The sequence below is a fragment of the Dipteris shenzhenensis genome, chromosome 5, assembly GCF_047967505.1.
Source record: "Dipteris shenzhenensis isolate YYH24624 ecotype China chromosome 5, Dip_SZ_1.0, whole genome shotgun sequence".
Lineage (NCBI taxonomy): Eukaryota > Viridiplantae > Streptophyta > Polypodiopsida > Gleicheniales > Dipteridaceae > Dipteris > Dipteris shenzhenensis.
The window spans coordinates 55,155,156-55,177,119 of record NC_141600.1 but is presented as its reverse complement, the minus strand read 5'-3'; the positions used below and the strand labels follow the sequence as shown (position 1 = coordinate 55,177,119).

General features: G+C 45.8%; 1 protein-coding gene across 2 annotated transcripts in view; it reads left to right on the top strand.

The window, feature by feature from the left end:
• LOC147902214 (dynein axonemal assembly factor 10-like) overlaps positions 1-21,964 on the top strand; it is a 68,092-nt gene that overhangs the window by 10,950 nt on the left and 35,178 nt on the right. For both annotated transcript variants that reach the window (XM_087374642.1, XM_087374641.1), the window contains exons 3-9: positions 3,529-3,570; positions 3,747-3,797; positions 9,248-9,297; positions 9,448-9,488; positions 9,704-9,793; positions 9,959-9,999; positions 15,688-15,748. In XM_087374642.1, coding sequence (XP_087230768.1) covers positions 3,529-3,570; positions 3,747-3,797; positions 9,248-9,297; positions 9,448-9,488; positions 9,704-9,793; positions 9,959-9,999; positions 15,688-15,748 — 376 coding nt within the window. The remainder of the gene's footprint in view (positions 1-3,528; positions 3,571-3,746; positions 3,798-9,247; positions 9,298-9,447; positions 9,489-9,703; positions 9,794-9,958; positions 10,000-15,687; positions 15,749-21,964) is intronic.

Genomic DNA, 21,964 nt, shown 5'->3' with positions numbered 1-21,964 from the left:
GGAAGACTTTGTATAAATGGATGCTCAAGTTGTGTGGCTGTGTGGATTTGTATGTGTGAGAGCATACTTTTATACCATGGTCTAACCCACTGTTGGGCGCTGATGACATCAGTGGGGATGTCATAGTAGCTAGTCCGTGCTATGCGTGATGGAGTTTATGGTTTTCAATCTGATGAGTGACTCTCGTGAGATTGAAACTGCACTATGTTGTGTTTTTAGAGGATGAGTTTGCGAATGTTCCTGGATTCATCTAGGTATATGCTTCTGCCGTATTAGGGGACATGCAAATTTCACCTTGTGAAGTTTTCGTCCAAGTTGTGGTCTGCTGGTATTGCGATAATTCTTTCTATCTTAAATGGTGCGTTGCCCTATCAGCTAGATTTAGATTTAGATTTAGATGCTCGTTTGGAAGAGACTAAAATGAAATCGTTTGGACTTCACAAGTAGTTGTAGCTTGAATGAAGAGATTTGGACTACTTTTTGATTAGCCTTCTCCTTTAGTAAGCCTTCGTCATGGCTGAGTTTGCCCTTCACCTCCGGAGTGCCGACAGAAACTCAGTACGAAGACTTTGTATAAACGGATGCTCAAGTATGTGTGGGTGTGTGGATTTGTATGTGTGAGAGCATACTTTTATACTATGGTCTACACCCACTGTTGGGCGCTGATGATGTCAGTGGGGATGTCATAGTAGCTAGTCCTTGCTATGCGCGATGGAGTTTATGGTTTTCAATCTGATGAGTGACTCTCGTGAGATTGAAACTACACTATGTTGTGTTTTTAGAGGATGAGTTTGGGATTCATCTAGGTATATGCCTCTGCTGTATTAGCGGACATGCGAATTTCACCTTGTGAAGTTTTCGTCCAAGTTGCGGCCTGCTGGTATTGCGATAATTCTTTCTATCTTAAATGGTGCGTTGCCCTATCAGCTAGATTTAGATTTAGATGCTCGTTCTCGTTTGGGAGAGACTAAACTGAAATCGTTTAGACTTCACAAGCAGTTGTAGCTTGAATGAAGAGATTTGGACTACTTTTTGATTAGCCTTCTCCTTTAGTGCTAGCCTTCGTCATGGCTGAGTTTGCCTTTCACCTCCGGAGTGCTGACAGAAACTCAGTACGAAGACTTTGTATAAATGGATGCTCAAGTATGTGTGGGTGTGTGGATTTGTATGTGTGAGAGCATACTTTTATACTATGGTCTACACCCACTGTTGGGCGCTGATGACGTCAGTGGGGATGTCATAGTAGCTAGTCCGTGCTATGCGTGATGGAGTTTATGGTTTTCAATCTGATGAGTGACTCTCGTGAGATTGAAACTGCACTATGTTGTGTTTTTAGAGGATGAAATCGTTTAGACTTCACAAGCATTTGTACCTTGAATGAAGAGATTTGGACTACTTTTTGATTAGCCTTCTCCTTTAGTGCTAGCCTTCGTCATGGCTGAGTTTTTCCTTCACCTCCGGAGTGCCGACAGAGACTCAGTAGGAAGACTTTGTATAAATGGATGCTCAAGTATGTGTGGGTGTGTGGATTTGTATGTGTGAGAGCATACTTTTATACTAAGGTCTACACCCACTGTTGGGCGCTGATGACGTCAGTGGGGATGTCATAGGAGCTAGTCCGTGCTATGCGTGATGGAGTTTATGGTTTTCAATCTGATGAGTGACTCTCGTGAGATTGAAACTGCACTATGTTGTGTTTTTAGAGGATGAGTTTGGGAATGTTCCTGGATTCATCTAGGTATATGCTTCTGCTGTATTAGCGGACATGCGAATTTCACCTTGTGAAGTTTTCATCCAAGTTGCGGCCTGCTGGTATTGCGATAATTCTTTCTATCTTAAATGGTGCGTTGCCCTATCAGCTAGATTTAGATTTAGATGCTCGTTTGGGAGAGACTAAAATGAAATCGTTTAGACTTCACAAGCAGTTGTAGCTTGAATGAAGAGATTTGGACTACTTTTTGATTAGCCTTCTCCTTTAGTGCCAGCCTTCGTCATGGCTGAGTTTGCCTTTCACCTCCGGAGTGCTGACAGAAACTCAGTACGAAGACTTTGTATAAATTGATGCTCAAGTATGTGTGGGTGTGTGGATTTGTATGTGTGAGAGCATACTTTTATACTATGGTCTACACCCACTGTTGGGCGCTGATGACGTCAGTGGGGATGTCATAGTATCTAGTCCGTGCTATGCGTGATGGAGTTTATGGTTTTCAATCTGATGAGTGACTCTCGTGAGATTGAAACTGCACTATGTTGTGTTTTTAGAGGATGAGTTTGGGAATGTTCCTGGATTCATCTAGGTATAAGTCCTTATACCTCCAAGTGTGAAGCTAGCTCCAACTCATGTGCCTTCAGCTCAATCAAAATTGAAACTTTGTAGCTACTACTCTTTGATGATCCTGAAAAGGATTATTTTGCATTCTTTTAGTTGGCTACAGCTTTTAGTATGTGGCAAGATTGATTTGTTGGACACTACACTAGCAGAGTAACATATGCACAGTGGTGGAGAATGTGTTCAGGCAATGGATAGTGATGATGTGCTAGAGATGTCAATAGCTAGTGCTTGCTATGTGTCTGGAGTTTATGGTTTTGATTTCATGGGTGACCATTGTGAGGTCAAACCAGCATTCTTCAAATTGGCATGCTGTTAGATTCATGTCTTTTTTAGACGATTCTTATTTCGTCAAACCCTTGCAGCAAATATGTTTGCCTAGGCTGCAATTGCCTATAGACAAGACTGTGCAGCTAGATCCTAGACGTGTCTATATATCAAGGCATGTGCCATTTTTCGCATAACACATGTCATGCTGAATCATTGTATTTATTATCACACAAGCATCAAAAGCTAAAAGTAGAAAGTCAAAAAATGGAAAGTAGTCAGTAGGTTGGACTGTACAACCAGTGGCTTGCTTGATTGGTACGATTGTAACAGATGCCTGCGAGCCCAGCCTTGCAGAAACCTTGGGACCTCTTAAAGATGGAGAGGGACTCCAGTCTTGTGAGAACTGTCCGTCTAGAGTGCCTCCTTGGACATGTCTCAGGCTCCTCTGGTTTGGCTGCCTCGATCTCTTCCATCCATTGTCTGTCCCCTGACATGTGCCTTAGAGCACTGAGGTGCTTCTTTGGTTGATCAGGTAGATGGTTCCAAGCTCCCCTCGCCTGGGCCAGGCCAGTATCAGTGTGCCCAATCCATGAGCTTTCTTCAAATCTTGAACCTCTGAGTGCCAAATAAGCAGCTGTCATCAATATCTCTTGACAGGATAAGCTGGCCCCAATTAGGCCTACAAAAAGATGCCTCCACTTCCCAGTGAGTTACATTGTAAATTGTAAATTGTGCAAGTCCTTAATTTGTTTCTATTTTCATGGCCTTTTTTGCATGTGTTTTTTATATAAAAAAGGTAGACCTGACATTGTCGAATCATAACTGTATCCAGAATTGCAAGTATCTATTCAATAGTTGACTTTTTGTAAGCAAAAGCTTTTCCTTTGAGGATTCAGGTTTTTATATGACAACAATCCTGGTTGTTGCAGGTGTATGAACTGAATGGTTCTGATTTAAACAAGGTTATAGAGGTAGGTACCTGAAATGTTCTGGAAATCTGAAGACAGCACAAGGATATATTCTACATGCAAGCCCGTGAATTTTGGCTCTATGTAGTTTTTTTGAAACTGCAAAATAGTTAGATTATAGATCTATTAGACGACGACTTGCACTGAAATTCTTACTTAACTCATCTGCAATGTGACAGTCTGAGAAGCCTGCAAGCATCAAGTGTGGAACTTTTGGGGCTTCTAATCTGGTAATTCCTGGCAAACGTCTGTCATAGGTGGTGTTGTGCAATTGATGATGAGAAGCATGAATAAATATGTTTATGCGTGATTCCAAGTGAGTGCATATTCATCGATTTGTCTTATATAGGAGTTGAAATAGTTTGCAGATTGTTTTATCTTTTACTGGGATTAATGTGCACACCACTAGGCGCACTCAGGGCAAGTAATACATTTTGGAGACCTTCGGGCTTTGGCTGAAGTGCATCTTTGGTTGTTAGCCAGGGGGTATGGCTGAATTGTATCCCATCCTGCTTTAACTCTCATCCATCGAATCCTGCCATTCTTAACAAGATAGAGGCTTGTGCTGGGTTCGAAGAGACCAGCTACCAACTATCTATGCGAGAGCTCAGGAACAACTTTAAGCACATGGAAATTTCGTTTAGAGTCATTGATTGTAATGGTTCAACACTCCAACTTACTATTGCGTTGTGATTTGCAAGTTGTGGTGTGTTTAGGACATCTGTTGGTGAAGGATACATTTTGAGCTCGTAATACAGTCCGACTCACTTTTGTCGGACTAGCTTCTGTTCCTGCACTGTCTTGTTGTCTTTGCATTGCTTATGCATATTCCTGTTCTGGGCAAGTTTAGCCTACAACACATTTTGCGATCTTGCAGTTGGTTCGATCACAGAAGACGACTAATTTGATTGGTGTCTTGGCATTGAATAGAATGGAAAAAGAAGGAAGATTGCAGTCTCTGAAAAGAGAGGAAAGGGGGTTATCCATTTCGGCATTGGTGGAGTTAGCAAAAAATGCCATGCTTCTTGCATAGCAACTGAAGCTGGAGCGGGAGAGATTATGCTTACAACGATGCTGTGAGCTGCACAAACTACAACTTCTTGAAGTTTGCAAGGAGGACACTCTTGTACAAAAGGTTTCAGCCCGTAGCTGAAATTGATCCTAGCACAAAATCTGCAATGTTCCAGCTCAAAATCAATAATTAAACATATGTTTCGTCTGCATGGATTACCCAGATTCATAGTGTCAGACATGGATGTTAAATTTACCAGTCTTTTTTGGACTGGAGTGTTTGAGGCACTAAGGACTAAGTTGGGAATGAGTAGTGGTGATCATCCAGAAACGGATGGTCAGACGGAAATAATCAACCAGACTTTAGAGGATATGCTGAGAGCATATGTTTCATTGAGGCAACATACATGGGGCAAGTGGTTGCCAGTATTGGAATTTGCCTACAATGATAGAAACATTTCTCTGCAGAAATGAGTCCGTTCGAGCTGAACTATGGTTATAGATCAGCAAATCCAACTACGGTTGGAATACCTCAGAAAGTCCAATAGTGCCACGAACTATGTGGTTCAGATGCAGGACACGAACTATGTGGTTCAGATGCAGGAGATGCTAGCACTTGTGAGAGATAACATCCGCTAAGCTATGGATAGAGCTAAAGCGTATGTGGATGAAAATAGATCTGTTAGAGAATTTAAGGAAGGAGAAAAAGTTTTTCGTAGAATTCCTTCCCAAGGTGGCTTTGACAATTTTGACCGAGACTTGATGAGAAAAACCTTTGTACAAACTCAGTACACTTTCTCAAATCCTCGCAACTCTTTTCAGACCCTTAATCAAACTCGGCTTTGATACTGTAATCAAGGTTTTCAACTTGAAGTGAAACCAGCACTTATATGCAGTCTGCTCATGAATTACTAGACCATAGCTTAGAAATTCACCCCATACGTAGAGAGACGATGCAATATAGAACTCAAACGACATATATATTAAGACTTGACAGATGAGAAAAACCCACAGCTCACCATGACCATGTTTGTTACTATATACAATGATTTGGACGACTCACGACACTTCTAAGGACCCTACAACAAGCCTTGCTTGCTATGATTTGACTCTACTCATGAGATGACTCTCATGAGTTTCACACACTCTGAACTTAGACGAGAAGGCATCGCATGGGGCAAAAAGAGAGTGAGGAAACTGCCATCCTTCCTGCCTCCTTCATAGGTTTGGTCAGCCACTCCTTAAGTAACTAACCCAACCATTTTTCCAGCCCTATCTGGAAATCCTCTCTTGGGGGGTGGATTCAAGGTTTGAAATCTGATTGGCCAGATGACGTAGAGTTCTGGCGGTGCATGATTCATGTGGTCTGAGTGGGTTTGTGACGGCTGACCAAGACAACGTGTCCACTTCCTGGTCAAGTATCTCATTGATTGAGGTCACACACAAAAGTGTGGAACTTGTCGCTTGCGAACCCACTTCTTTACTTGTAATGACAAGACTTGTAATAAGAGTTTTCTTGGAGCAAGTTAACTGGATAAGTTTACTATTGTGGACGAATTGGTTTGTGGGACTGTGGAAGCTGAATGAAGGATCCTAGTCATAGAGCCATTGTTGTCCAAGAATGACACCAGATTGTGAGAGTGGCATGATGTCAAAACACAACTTGTCCACGTGTTGTTGAACACTGAAGTCAATACTGCTCATGCTTGTGTCCCTTTTTGGAGGACACAGAGTATGTCATCAGAACTTCACTCAATCTAGGGGTTTTTGCCTTGATGAGATCAATATTTTTTTGCCGAGCACCCATCTCCCACATACTAGACCTATAGCAGCCCTCCTCTGCGTAGAATCTGGGCGTGGGCACCGCTGGTTTCCTGTTATTATACTTCCCCATACACATCCCATGTACTGATTTTATTGTCTACTGCTGCTGTAATTTGATGCTTGAAGGACTTGAGCTGGGTGGTAACCATATCCTGGATTCTGGGTACAAGCTGTGGTGCAGGTGCTATTGCATTACATTTCTGCACTACCTCCTAGATAACCTCTTGCCCATGTCAAATAATTTCCTCTCCAAGGAGGCAAGTGAAGTTTCGTGATCTCTCTAAAGTCTTGCTGTAGAAAATAAATCTGTTCTTGTGGGTCTAAGACAACTGCAAGTGTACTCGGCCGTCTCTGGTAGGTCATTGCATGGGGGGTGGCGTCGGTGCAGACGTGATGGCGAATTCTTGCCTGCCCTCTCCTCCTTGCTTTGCTAGTTCCATCTTGTACAGGCGTCCCATGCCCCTGCCCCTGCCCCCTGGTGCAGCTCTTCGTACCTTCCCCCATCGCTGTTTAGCAAAACTGTTGTGCAACCGCAAGCCTGCTGCAAGAGCCTCACTAGCCCTTGTGGGCCTTCTACAGTCATCTTGGATATGGATCTTCCCTGCCCCCTTGCATGCCCTCTTTTTCCCCAAGAGTCTTCCAGTCAATCCAAGGGCACTCCTACTAACTCTTGAAAAAAGACTGCCCAGCTCTTGCTCTAGCAAAGTCCAGTCCAGTTTACAAAAAGCATTTCACGAAATGCGTTTTGCATGTTTGGTTTAGAAATATTTCGGTATTGTGATTGGAGTTGCATGTAGAAACGTGCTCTAGTTATAATTAATAATACATAATATATAAGGTATATAAATACTATATGCATAATTATTAATATATAAAGTCACTATCCCTTCACCTATGGATACACATACATGAGTACATAAGAGCAGGCATCAGCAAAGCTACGGAGACATGATACACATACATGAGCAGATTTATTGCTATCTAGACCAAAGATGCGCTGCACTCTTACTACTTGAGGTCACCCAACTCAGCTCTAGACTCATGAGACCCACTATGGATCACAACATTAGACAATAGGAGATCACTAACTTCTCCTTTACAAGAGAAGAAGTCTATCTGGGCCTTTCTCTCCTCTGTAATCTTTTAGAGGTAGCTTGTCGTCTGACAAGCACTACTGTCACTCCAAGTAGCCTATCTCCCTAAGTCAAATAAAGAAGAGTGCCTGTGGTTCTCATGTGAGGATCCACCCGAGGGTGAGTCTGCTGGGTCGTACTCTCTGGGTCTCCACTCTGGTGCATCTCGTATCGCCCCTGGCTTGAATCACTGGAAAGGAGTCTGTGATCGTCCTCTGGCTGGGCTCTCCTCTACGCTCACAGAAGCTGGTCTCTATGTCACTGGGTCTCAAGCAGGAAAATGGCCATGCGTCCCTGATTAGGATGGGCCATGAAATCTATGAATGGGCCAAAAATGCTACTGAATACATAGTGGTGCCATCCACGGATCTCATAGTATATAGGGCATCTGAATGCAAAGTGCTTCTCTGTCTCAACCTCTTGCATATCACAAGATTTTAATACATCTCTCTCTCATCATGATTGTACATCTGTAGCATGCTAGCAGAGGCTAGACAATGACTCCATAGTGAGATGTATATGGCTAGGATTAGCTTTTCATTTCAGTTTTTGTTTTGCATCATACCTAGGACATGGACTTACAGTATACAGATTTGTCTCGTAGGCCAATTTGGCCTTCCGTAGACGTTAAAATATCTTTGCATTCTTTCTTCACCCCCCTTCTCTTGTCTTCACCCTGAGTTTGGGCTGATCCCCTAGGCCAGCACAGGGGTTAAACAGCTAGGGAGTATTGCAGCTCAGGCCATTATGAAAAGTCAGAAGGTACTGGCTGCCAGCTCGAGCGAGATGGAGATGGTGAAGGGAGAGGCTGGTTTGACGGACAGGGAGAACCCACAGAAGCGCGCCACTCATGAGGGTAGAAGCATATCACAGTGGATTTGGATCTCATCCACCTAACCACTTCCCAATAGCATGATTGCGACTTGTAGAAGGATGTCTAGCACCATGACCAGGCTTCAATGGGGAAAAAGAGAGAGCATGAGGAGACGGATAAACCCTCAAGTTCCACACACCACTTAGGCAATTAAACTGGAATGCACGAATCCTCAAGTTCCACGTCACTTGGCCTATTAAACTGGAATGCACTAAGCCTGAGCCTATGCTTTTAATTCATATGCACAGTAGATTTGTAGTGGTTTACCCAATACACATGGGAATGTGTTCCTGCATTCCCATGTGTCCATATGTGCTTTTTCTGTTTTCCCACTCATCACGCTCCTTGCGGGAGGTTCGCAGCGTGTGGGAATGAGTGGCAAGGGCTGAGAATATGTGAACTTATATAAACGGCCAGGAATGTGTTCATTTATTGCCCTCTGTTCTGCCAAGAAAATAAAAGGCAGCTATGTCATGCCAGTCTGAAGATGGTTTGCTGCCTTATTTTGTCCACTTTCATATTTCTCTTCAGTGCCTATTGTATCATGTGTCATCTTTCCTTACATCGTTACAATTTGGGACTCGTCTGTCTCTTTACAGTATTTTGAAGTTTGGGAAACTGTTTTGCAACATGGATTCTTTTTCCTTGCTTTAGGAAACTGTTTGCAAAATGGATTTTTAAATATGTAAGGGTTTCAGTCTTCTTTTTCCTTGCTTACCTTTGTATGTAATGAACAGTTCAGCTGATACATGCACATCATTCCCGTCTAATGGTGTAATGAAATTAAGTTTGGCTGATACATGCACATCATTCCTGTCTAATGGTTTGCATTATACAGATTGACAGACAACTTGCCACAGGAGATTTTAAAGGGAATCTTCACATCTGGTAATCCTTGGATATGCTTATTTGGGTACTTTTAAGAAGCCGTATATCCAAATTGTTTATTCTATGGAATGTTGAAGTGTCAAACATTTTGTAAAATTCCAATTATCACTGGAAACTGGTTCACTTGGAAGCTACAAAATCACCTTGCAGGGATTTGGAAAAGCTCAGCAATCCTGTCTTTAATGTTAAAGGTGAGTTTATGAGTTTTGAGATGACTGATTATAATGATACATGGTTATGCTGCAAACAATCAGGATCCAGATGAATTATGAATATTTTGGTGTCTTGCAGCTTGCTTATAGAAGGGCAATAAACATACCCTTCAAGGACGATTCTCTATTGAAGTATCTGAACCCTTGAGCTCTGATGTCAGAAACTGAACTGAATCATGTCTTCTTTGTCACAGCTCACGACACTATTGTAAATGCCATTGATGGATGTGGGGGATTGGGAATCGGTTATGGTGCTCCAGAGATAGTCACAGGTGGAAGAGATGGTAAGGATTTTTCCTGAATACATACATGGGTTCCTTTATACACGGGTGAAGACGTGTGTGGGGAGTTTCTTTGCATCTAATTTAATTTAATAAATTCATGTGACTCACCTCGCCACATAATTATTTTCAGTCTTATGAAATGACTTCTGTAGTTTGTCATTATAGGAAGAGTTTGCATCTGGGATCAACGTCAGGAAGATGATCCTGTAAGTGGGTTTTTTTTTCACATTTACTAGCGATAGTTAGAATAATAGCTACAGTTATGTTAGGATTATGGTATGCCTTGGCAGACTAACGAACAATGCTTTGTTCAATGCATGCTTTGCAGAATCAAAGTGAATAGCATTTATTCCTCTGTTCAACCAATTGATGCATTGTTGTGAGATAAATTGTTTGTCACATCATCTAATTATGAAATATCTGTTGTAGTGAGCATTGAAAAGTTAAAAAATCGTGTGGAAAGCATGAAAGAAACTTGGAGCAAAGAATATGTTTGTGTTTCTATAGGTGAATATGAACTGTACTTGAAAACATCCAGCATGCTTAAGAACTGAAGGAAACATTCTTGAGTCATCACATACCTCTGTGCCACTATAGGCCAGCACTGGCAGCTCAGGTGGTTAGAGCATACGGGTTTCCTGAGTGGCTGCGGGTCTAAAAGCACTTTTGGGCTAAGCACTCACCCTTGGCCAATTCCCCCCCCGAGGGCAACCCCCCCTCAACCAATCCCCTGAGGGTATTTTCTCTGTTAAGCTTATGCTCACCATGGATGGGATATTGCCCTTGTGGGTTGTCAGATCAAGAATCTGACTCTAGCTCAATGTAGGAGTCAAGGGTCTTCGAGATGATGGTACAATAATAATTTCTTGAACCGTACATGTGGTTAATCTAGTTCTAGATTTTAGGAATCTTTTTAAACCCAGATGGCAGCTTATGCTTGGGTACTGATGAGAACATAAGCGTAGCTTTACTTACTAAGGTATTATTATTTTATTTTTCTCATTTACTCATAATTTTGTCTAAAGTCACGTACTTTCCTTTGTTCTTTCGCTTGTTCTATCAAAAATTTTGATTTGTAAGATTGGATATTTTCTAGCCCTATGAAGGTATATTCCAGAGTTTGGGAATTGCTGCAAAATCCACTTTTTCTTTGTATTTCAAAGCTGTGTGCAATGCCTTTCAGCTTCTCAAACCTTCTTTTGTTATTTATTGATGGGAACCTTGGGTAAGTTCTGTCCCTCCTCTGGCGATTGATTGGCCTTGGGTCTAGTAGGTCCTGGGGGTAGGAATCGTCTGTTCATCCAGTTTGATAGGTCTCGCCAGAGGGTAGGATTCCCTCTTAACAAGGAGGCGATCAGCATTTTTACCTCAGTAGAGAGGAAGGCCACCAACCCCGAGATTATTCCCATCATCACATAATGCTGAAACTGAAAGCAAGTTCTTTTTGAGTCCTGTTACATATTTGGCATTTTTCAGATACTTTACACATCTTTCATGTGAAGCCAACAATGGATTTGTGCCATGCCCTTTGATATTCAACTGTAGGCACTTGCAACATCTTTATAGAGAGGGAAAGCCATATGCTGTCTAGAAAATGCATCCAGACTTTGGGATAGATGAAGAGGAGAAAGTGGAAGAGGATGCTCCCCACCTTTATCATGCAAAAGAGAGCACTCTGACGATGAGAACAAAGGCTTGCAGCAACAAAATTTTACCCTCGAGGCTTGAAAAACAGCAGCAGGAACAATTGCAGCATCCCAAAGAGGCCAATAAAATACCTGAGAAATCACCAAGATGGTATGTGGAAAAACAGCAGCAGCAACAATTGCAGTAGCAACAATTGTAGAAGCCCAAAGAAACCAGAAAAACACTTGAGAAATTACCAAAATTGCAGGACATTTCTAAGAGAGTAGAGTTTTACTCAAGCAAACAAGCATGTGCATTGACATCTGAAAGACAACCATTGGCGCGCAGCAAAAAGGAGGCTCAGGAACATCTTTTATTGGTAGTCTAAAACTCTACAGCTGCAAGGGATTGTGACAGTAATTGGGCAGTTAGCAAAGATAAGAAGTCCACTCAGGGTACGCTTCTTCACTCAGCTGTGGCAAATATCTCATGGGTGAGCAAGAAGCAAAATACTATTGCTTTTCCTTCCACTGATGAGAGTGAGTATATGGCAGTAAATGCAGTAGTATGGAAGTGATTTGGCTTCAAAGATTACTTGGTGATCTTGGCATAGCACATGAGGCTTAAGTTCCTATTGGTTATGACAGTTAATCATGTGTTGCTTTGCCAAGTATCCTATTGATCATTCTAGGTCTAGATGATCTATTGTTCTACCAAGGTCAATCCAGCAGATATATTCAGCCAGGCTCTACCAAAGGATAAAAATTTCCTATGCAGGGTACAGGGTGACTTGTTTCTTTAAAGTTTAGAGGGGGATTGATAATACATGGTGATGCAATCTGTAAGAATCAAGTCAGACCCCTACAACCATTGTGCATTATGGGGGGGATTGTGGGGCTTATGCTCAGCCTGAATTGCTTCATGTGGTTGAAAACGAGTTTAAATAGAGAATCTGACTCCAGTCCAATTAAGGAGTTAAGGGTTCTTGAGAGCATGGTGCAATAATAATAATATATATGTGTGTGTTTTTGCATTGTACATGTGGCAGTATGCCACGTCTCGTTTTAAGACTTATCTAATTCTAGGGTTAAGGTTTTTCTACAAGATCGACTGTTCCTTTGTATTTTTAAATTGTGTGCAATTCATTTCAGCTTCTCAAGCGTTTTTCAACGCTGTGTCTTCTCTACCTGCTCTCACAACCTTCACATGCGTGCCCCGCCCATCCCCCCCCAAAAAAAAAGGAGGGAAAAAAAAGAGAAAGAGAAAAAGGGAAAACAAAAAGCTACAAGTTGCTTTTGCTCAATGTCTGCTCATTGCAATGTAATCATGAGTTAACCACAAGGAGCCAATTGGGTGGGGGGTTATAACAACCAACGGATGCCCTTGTTCGTGAAAAATGTGTGAGATATTTCATATTGAAAGAAAAATGGTGGAGGCCTTCTAGAGCGGAATTGCCTCCACGCTCATGCATAGGTAGGATAGATGCACACACACAAATGAATTTTTTCAATGGAAAATGCCAACACTGGCCAGAATGAAAGCAAATATCTAAAAGTGCAGTGAAGAATGAGTTCTTGCTAGGCAAAGTAAGTCGTGAAGAATGTACTCTTCAAACTTTATTAGATGTAAGTAGATGGTGAAGAATGAGTTCTTGCTAGGCAAAGTAAGTCGTGAAGAATGTACTCTTTAAACTTTATTAGATGTAAGTAGATGGTCTCAATTAGATGTAAGTAGATGGTCTCAATGTGCTCATAGACTTTGTATATCCAATCACTACCAAGGTTTACCCCCTGCTGAGTAATAGTGGAATGTAGCCATTCAGGAGTAATGTGCATGTTTCATCAAAAAATCTGGTGGAGATGGTTTGTTATGGGTTTGTGTCCCACAACCAAGTCTTTGTACACTTCTAGAGGCTAGAGCCTCTATTTTGCTCTGATGCTATGGTGAGGATCCACCACATGCATTAGCCTAACTCGTCAAAAACATATTTCATTTGATATTGTGGTTCATCACTGTGTTTCTTTTGGCGTGGAAAAATTGAACCTCTCTTAAGTATGACCAAATTAAATAGAATCAGAATAAGGTCTTGCAAAATTCATGCAGAAGAAATGAGGTTGTTGTAACGAGACTGCTGATTTGTATGGCTGTTTTTTTTAGCATTAATAGAAATTTCTGTTCATTGCAAAACAATAAAATAATGGAGGCCTTGCCATGTGGCCATGATGATGATCCAAGTCACACCCATGTAATGTTATGTGCTCCACGATGCATTGAGGTGCCAGGTAAAAGCACTTCACCAATTACGCTCATTTGCCTGACATGGGAGACTTCACCCTTTCTAGCAGCAGTCAATCCCTTGATTGTAGGGAGTCTCATAGTCCTACCCTGACTGGAGGCACCTACCTCCAAATCGCAACACTAGATCTGGCTGCTTTCTCCAGGAAAAATGAAGCTTGTATATTGCAGGGAGTTGGCAGATGGCATGAGGATCTTCTGGAATTCACCAAACTCAAGATTGCTACAATGTAGGGTTTGGTGAGACAGGTGGTAGTTGATAGTGGAGGAGGTTCCTACTCACTGAGGAGTCTATATCAGTTACATCTCACCTCAGTAGACGGGTACAGGAAAAGTCTCGACTTCCTGCTGCAAGGTTTATAGTGGTGTATGCACTCTTCTTCTTTCAGCTAGCTGATGCCACTGCGATCTATGAGCTTGTATTGAGAGATTGCCCCTTTCTTATCTCTTCCGTGAGTAATGCAAGTGTTTTTTTTGGTCCACTCAAGGACTACATTATGGTTTTGAGTCTGAGAGATCTCTTTGAGTGAGTGGTGTGGTGGTGCACATCACTAATATTGTTATACCTTCATAAGACTAGAACATTTCAATCTTAGTATTAAAAATTTTGACAAGCTTAGAAATCTTTATTTCCTTGGGAAAAACAAGCTTTTATTGCACTTGAATTGGGCTTTGAAGGAGATACTTTTGCGGAAGGAAGGTGAACCTCAAAGTATTGACAACAAAAGGATGTGGCCACTATCCAAAGCAAGGTTTGGCCAACCGTGAAAACATTTACATCAAAGATGGAAGTTACGAATAGAGCTGATAAAAAAATGTCTTGCAGATAATGCAAATGGCTAATGTAAGAGCTGACAGACTGTGGTATGGAGGGGTTGAGTGGTTTATTGGGAGCCCTCTTGTTGGAATTCCAGAAGCTTATATCGAGTCTTAGAAAATGAGAACATGAGGCTAGGAGGCAGGAAAATATTTAGTATCCATCTGAAAAGAAAGAGGGGAAAGAGAACCTGGGGAGTGAAAAAAGAAAATGAGCGAAACTAAAAGAAAAGGAGGCAAGCACAAACAAGTAAGGCTAATGAAAGAAGATTAAGCTGAATAGAGTAAAGGAAAGCAATTGAAGACTTCGATTGATTGGTACATGTAGCTTGAATCACCCATTGAGAAAAATTCTTAGGGTGGCTTACACAAGGAAGGAGCTTTCTCTCGATCTATAGCATGCAACAAACATGGAAAGGCACATAAAGACATAAGCATCCCAAAAGTTTACAAATCTTATATTTTAGTAGAGGCTGTAAAGCAGGGCTGCTCAATGTATCAGGAGCTTTCTTTGGAATTATAACGCTGAACAAGAAAAATGATCCGTGAAGAAGCAAGCATCCTGAAAGGTGATGAGATTCATTTTTTGGAGTATGCTGATAAAAACATATTGCTCAATGTTTCTAATTCGGTTCTTTGATGGAGGACATAATTTATGGGATGCATATACATGAAGTAGCTTTCATTTGAGCTATAGCATGCAGTAAATGGTAGATCGCACACAGAAAGAGGCATTAAAAAAAGTGACGTGTCTCAATAAACTGACTACCTGAAGTCGTTCAACACTAGTGCCTTCTGTTGATGTTGGAAACCATTCATTCTCCACCACATTGTGAGATGTGTTGCATATTATACCTCGACTAAAGGTACTACTGAGATGGTAACGTTATTATTATTCCATTTACCTACTCTTATGCCCAGTTTTTCCTACTGTTTTTCTGTTTTGACATGTGTTGCTTTGGCTTCTGCCTTGCGATTGTCCAGCGTATTTTCTTCCTGAAATTCTAGTTTGTTTAGTTGTTTCATTATAAAATATATTCTTTTTTCCTTTATTTTCCTCTCAAAATTCGTCATTTGTTTTAAGTTAGTCCAAAAAGTAATATATTTTGATTAGATAGCTAATGATTGCCTCCTTCACATGTGGTTCTTTATGTCAGGTCATTGCTTTTGAACCTGAATCAAAGGAGAGCGCAAGAGATTGTTGGACAGTGTCATTTGGTAAAATGTCATGTTTGATCTTGTTTGTTTTGGGAAGAGTTGCACTTTATGAAAGTTGGTGTTCTCACGAAGCAAACTTTCCAGTCTTGAACTTTTTTTTGCCGAAAAAACAGTGCTGATTATATTACTTCGAAAACAAGATACATGAGGTCAGCTTGCAGCTGATGGGGCTGCGTTCACAAATCGGACGCAGCCCTAAAAGGAAACAACAATATAAAGCTCTCTCTCACGGAGGGATCAGGCGAGTGTGAATGAACAGCCAGAGAGGTGGTGAATAGTGCCACTGAAGGCCCTGCGAAGTATGCTCGAAGAAGAGGCCTTGCGTATCCCAATCACGGAGGAAACGTCTCCGCTTCTCCCGGCCAGCCCAGGAATCTCCCTGTATCTGGTCCCACTGGCCCCTGAGTGTGTATAATCTCACTCCAGATGTCGGTCATGACCTGGGCAGTCGAAAGAGAGGTGCCACCGAGGATCTGCGCGCAGCGCGAGGTCCAAATGTGCCATCCAGCGATGCTGCTAATAATCTCCCAGACTGGCTGCCTCTTCTGAGATCTCGTGTCAGCCTCTGCCAGGTGCGGCGGAATGCCCTCTAGCGGCCCCCAAGTCCCCTGTGTGATAAGGAACATGGGGGCCTGCGGGCCTACCTCGAACAACTGATGAAAGCCAGGTGCGGTGCTGCACCAGCAGAACGCGCGCCAAGTGATCAAACCTAGCTCCGGTGCTGCGCGAGTAAGGATCCCGAAGGTCTACCTCCACACTTCCTGGGCGCGAGTGCAGCTCCACAGGCAGTGTTTTGGTGACTCCTCGTCCTCATGACAGATCTGACAAAGTCCATCCTGACCAACCTGCCGCAACCAGCTCCCCACTGGAAGACCCTTGTGGGCGAGTAGCCAAAGGAAGTAGGAAATCTCTCGCAGCCGCCAGCTCTCCCACAAGGCCTTCCAGAAGGCCTGCAAAAATAGCGTGGAGATACCCTGAGCATACCAACTGGGCCGCTGGGTGGGCGGGCGACTCTGCATCCTCCCGAGAACTCTCCTGCCCAATGTCGTGCTGTAAGCGAAGAAAGGGGTCGGCCCCTGGCCTGCCACAACCTCTGGCCATCTCCACTCTCCTGGGTCCCAATCAAGCTCTGACAAGGCCCGCCCCTCCCAAAGCCAGAGTCGCCATAACTGCAGCTGATCCTGCTCTATACTAGGATCGGTCCGCCAAACCTTCCCCACGAGGCCTACGACCCGAACCCTCTGCCACGGGAGGAGGGGGTCGATGAGCACACCCTCTCTTTTGAGACGGCCGTCCCCCAAAACCGCGAAGAAGGAAACAAAGGTGTCGTCCATGCGGCCTGCAACCACCAGTGGGATGCCACGAGGGGTGAACTGTCCAAGCCAACGGTCATCACCAGGCATGAGGATCTGAATCTCGGGTGGAACCAACCAACCGGCTGGAATCGCTCCGTCCATCTTTGTGCGTTTCGCCTGAGCTCCACGGGCACCTCCAGCTGCGGCTGCTAGAGCAACGGTCTCCAAGTGTCTGTAAGTGTCCCTCCAAACTCGAAGGGACCGGGCTGGCCCCCGCATCCAACCGTCCCACATGATATGTGATCTCTCCCCCAGCTGAAGGCCCAAGGCATCTCTGACCTGATCGTTCCAGATGAGCGGCTGGCGGTCGATCTCCTCCTGACAGCTAGGAGGGGACTGTATGAGACTGAGACGGAGCCACCTCCAAACCATGAGAAGGCTACGAATGAGCGGGGAGCGGGGGTGAGTGAGCGGTGCAGAAGTGAAGATCCACCGGAGGGACGGTAGCCACTCTCCACCTCGGCGCGGGGCGCAAGAACCGATCCCCTGCTGAAGTAACATCTTCCACGTTTGCCCCCCTGGGGTCAAACCGCGGATAACCAACTTGCCCAGTAGGGCCTGACTCTGAAGCTCAAGATCGATGACCCCCAAGCCACCCTTAGCTTGCGGAAGAATGACTGTCTGCCAAGCTACCCTGGCTCTGGTATCTCTGAGACCATCCCCCCCAGACCACGGGAAATTTCGGACCAACCTCTGAGCTGTGCCACGGTGGATCTCGAGAAGCACCAACAAGAGGCCACATACCAGGCCGTGGCCAGGAGAACCTGGTTGACTACAAGAGCACGACCTGCAAGAGAGAGCTTAGCAGTGCTCCAGAAAGCCAGCTTCTGTCGAATGGAATCTAGCACCGGGAGAAACTGCTGAGCTGGCGTGATGTCCAGGCCGACCTGAAAGCCGAGATATCTAGCTGTCTGTCCCCACGGGATCCATCTGAAGCCCAAAAACCTCCCCCACTGTGAGCATGCCCCAGGGTTTGTGAGAAAACCAACTGATTTGTTCCAGTTGATTTTCGCACCGGCTGCCGAGCAGAAGACCTCTAAGGCCAGCCTCACCCTCTCCAGCATCATCTCATCATCCTGAACGTACAGCGTTGTGTCATCTGCATACTCCGAGTCCAAGAGCTCCATGTCCTCCCTGATGGGAAGGCGAACACCCCGGATTCCGGTCGACCTTGCCCGAAGGTAGTATGTCATGGCCTCGGTGAAGAAGAGAAACAGGTAAGGAGCGAGGGGGCAACCCTGACACACTGATCTCTCCAAACGAAATCGTTCTCCCATCCTGCCGCCAATGATGACCCTGCTGGAAGCTGACCTGTATAACGCTGAGATACCCTGAATCCATCCTACTGGGAATCCTAGTCTCTCCAGAGTACCCTCCAGGAAGGACCAGTCCACTCGATCGTAGGCCTTCTCAAAGTCGAGAAGTAGGATGGCTAAGTGCGACCCACTGTGCTGAGCCCACTCCGTCGCCTCTGAGAAGGTGAAGACATTATCCAGGATACTACGATCCTGGACAAAGCCTGTCTGAGTGTCATGAATGAGGTCAGGAAGTAGAGGCCGAACTCTGGCGCTGATCATCTTGGCAAGGATTTTGTAGGCAGTGGTGAGGAGAGTGATCGGGCGCCACTGACGGATCTCCTGTCGATCTCCTCCCTTCGGGATGAGGCAAATCAATCCCGAGGAGAGGCTCTCTGGCATATGTCCGCTGCTGAAAATCCTCTGAAGGGCTGCTAGGAGGGGCTGATGGATCTTATCCCAGAAGGAGGTGAAGAAAGCGCGAGAGAGCCCATCCTCGCCAGGGCATTTCTGCCCATCGATGGCCATCAAGGCCTCCTGCATCTCGTCAGTAGTGAACGGTGCCATCAACGTCGCCTGCATGCTGGGCTGAACAAGGGCTGGAATGTGCCTCCACACCTCCTCGCGGGAACGTCTAGTATGAGGGGCAAGCTGCTCCTGCTGGAAAAGAGTCCTGTAGAAGTCGGTAGCCAACCCCAAGACCTCATCCGGATCAGTAACGATGTGCCCCTCCGCTGTCCTAAGACTCCGGAGCTGATCACCTGCTGCTCTCTAGCCATGCGTTCTGAAGAACTCTCTGCTCATCCGGTCGCCCTTCCGAGCCCAGTATGAGAGGGAGGTGTGATAGGAAAACTCTGAGCGGCGCTGGAGAGTCTCCTCAAGAAGGGCTCTGGCTCGAAGGGCCTGGATCCGAAGCTCCTCCGAACCCGGAGCTGCCTGCTGGAGTCGCTGAATGGAGGCGAGGTCCCTGCGAAGAGCTCTCTCTGTGCCCCACCACTCCTGGCGAACCTGAAGGGCTGTGAGCTGGCAAATCTGGCTGGACTCCTGCAAAGCTTGCGCCACCGAATCTACCAGATCCACGCACTCGCCCCAATCTCTGTCCCAAAGGCTACCGATACTACTGCGCACCTCCTCCCTTGAGAAGATGGAGTCGGGAATCCGGCACGAACGGGGAGGAAGGGACTGAGCTGCCGAGTCTAGTGATAAGAGCACAGGCGCGTGGTCGGAGAGTGTCATCCTTGGCACTATACCCACCTGACCACCTCTGCTGATGTCCCAATCACTGACATAAAATCTATCCAGTCTCTCCAGGAGTCTGCCTCCTTCCCTGCGGAAACCCCACGAGAAGTCCAAGCTCCCATGCCATCGGTGGAAGGACGGGTCTCTCCAGCTGTCCCTACCTCCTGTCGCGAAGATAAAGGAGTCCCAAGCGGACTGCTCTGCCTGAGCCATACCTGTAAACTCTGGTCCTCTGCCCTGCTGGTCCTCCAAAGTCTCCAGATTGTTGAAGTCACCTCCAACAATCCATGAATCCATGTCTGGGAGAATCCCTGTGAGTGTCCTCCAGAAAGTGGCTCTGCATCGGAGGTCTGTGGGAGCATAGATGTTGAGGATTCCTATTTTTTAACCCTCCAACTCTAGGCCAACCCAAAGTGCACGGCCTGGAATCAACGTACCATGACCAAAAACTCCCTGGGCAAACAACTCGCAAACGGAAGTACAGACACCGCCACTCCTCCCCTGTGCACCAATCGAGGGCTCCCAATAAGTGTGAGAGCGTCCAGGGAGGATCTTCCCGCAGCTACGGGAATGAGCCACTGAAAGCTTATGCTCCTGGAGCAGAAGTATATCCAAGCGACCAATCACTGCTGGCTGAAGTTCCTGTCTCAAGATGAGCTTCCTAGGACCACGGGTGCCAGAAGAATGAAACCCGTTCACGTTCCAGGAGACAAGGTGTAAGCTCATGATGAGGACTGGTAGGCTGCGAACAACTGTCTGCTCGCGGCTGATGTCGATGAAGAAGCTGACATTTCGGAATGGAGGCGTTGACGCTTTTGAGAGGGTTTGGAGGGGGAGGCGTGGTCATCCTGCCCATTCTTCAAAACTTTTAGCAAAGGCATGAGGCCTTTAGTGCCATGGACAAACGCTTTCTCGAGCCAACTCGAGATCTTTGAGGTAGTCATCCCGTAGAAGGCTCGGAGTTTCTGAGGAGTCCAGGCTCTGACATCCTGGGGAAGGGGCCACGACAGAGGGGGCCTGAGGATCACAATCAATCTGAAGCGCTTGGCGGCGCAACGCCACCGCAGGCGCACGTCACCCTCGGACCACTGAGTCTCGAGAAGCTGTCCACCCGACGGGCCAAACCTGGGCGTGCGTCTGCTCTCGTGCGTCTGCTCTCTGAGAGCTTCCCAGACCGAGTCGTCTGTCCAAGTCTTGGTGCCGTCGCTGAGAAATGTGAAAGCAAAGCTAGGGCCATCCCTCGGGGCCCAGGCTGTGATCTTCCCATCCGCCCCTTTACGGAGCAGGAAGATATTGATGTCGAGGCAAGCAGGGAAAGTCCCAAGGTCGGCCACATCCAAGTAATCCCAGGGACCAGATCTGTAGAAGTCGCGAGGAAGCTCTCTCTCCTGAAGCTGAGGCCCGCCAGAGTCTGCAACTGAGGGGGTCGGGCTAGCAGATAGGGAAGACTGCTCCAGGGGTGGTGTAGACTCGGGGTGTCCTGCCTGGGGTGGGGAAGGGGGAGGAGGCTGAGGGGTAGGCAACTCAGACTCCACGGAAGCGACTAGCGGGGGGGGCGGAGGAGGGGGAGTGGGGGCTGTACGCGGCTGAGGAACCATCGGTGCAGCTGACACTGCAGGAGAGCTGAGAGGGGCAGGGGGGGGGGGGGATGTTGGGGTAAAGGCACTAGCCACCCTATGTAAACAGTACTTTATGTTGTACTTTAGTGTAGGACACTTAAGTACGCTAAGTACACATTTGTACTTAGCTGTACTTAAGGGTTACTACCTTATCCATAATATATATAAAGTGTATGCTTGGGGAGGTACCACTCACTCATTGTGATTATCCCCACTATTGTGTGTGTGCAGTGAGTCAACTACTACTCCCTACTCTATCTCCCTCTCCAACTCTCAACTGGTATCAGAGCTAAGGCTCTCTTACTCCTCCCCTCATCCCCTCCATCCTCATGGGCTCTCCTCTTATGTGACTTCCGTCGCGAGTTCTCTCTCACTCAGCCAACGGGCTGTTGCTGGAAATCAACTCGAGGCGGCTGCACGCAACACTTTCATCGCGATGGCGAAGGCACGAGCTGTGTGCGAGCATTGAGCAGCTGCACACAAGCGGGAGCGGCTGCAAGCAAGGCGGGAGTGGCTGCCGGCAGGGCCAACACAGCGCGCGACGACCAGCAGGTCGGCCGACAGGGCCGACACAGCGCGCGACGACGACACAGGTTGGCCGACAGGGCCGACACAGCGCGCGACGACCAGCAGGTCGGCCGACACAGGTCGGCCAGGGCCAAGCCGGCCAACAGGGGTCGGCCGTACTGCCGAGCCCCGCCAGCCTCT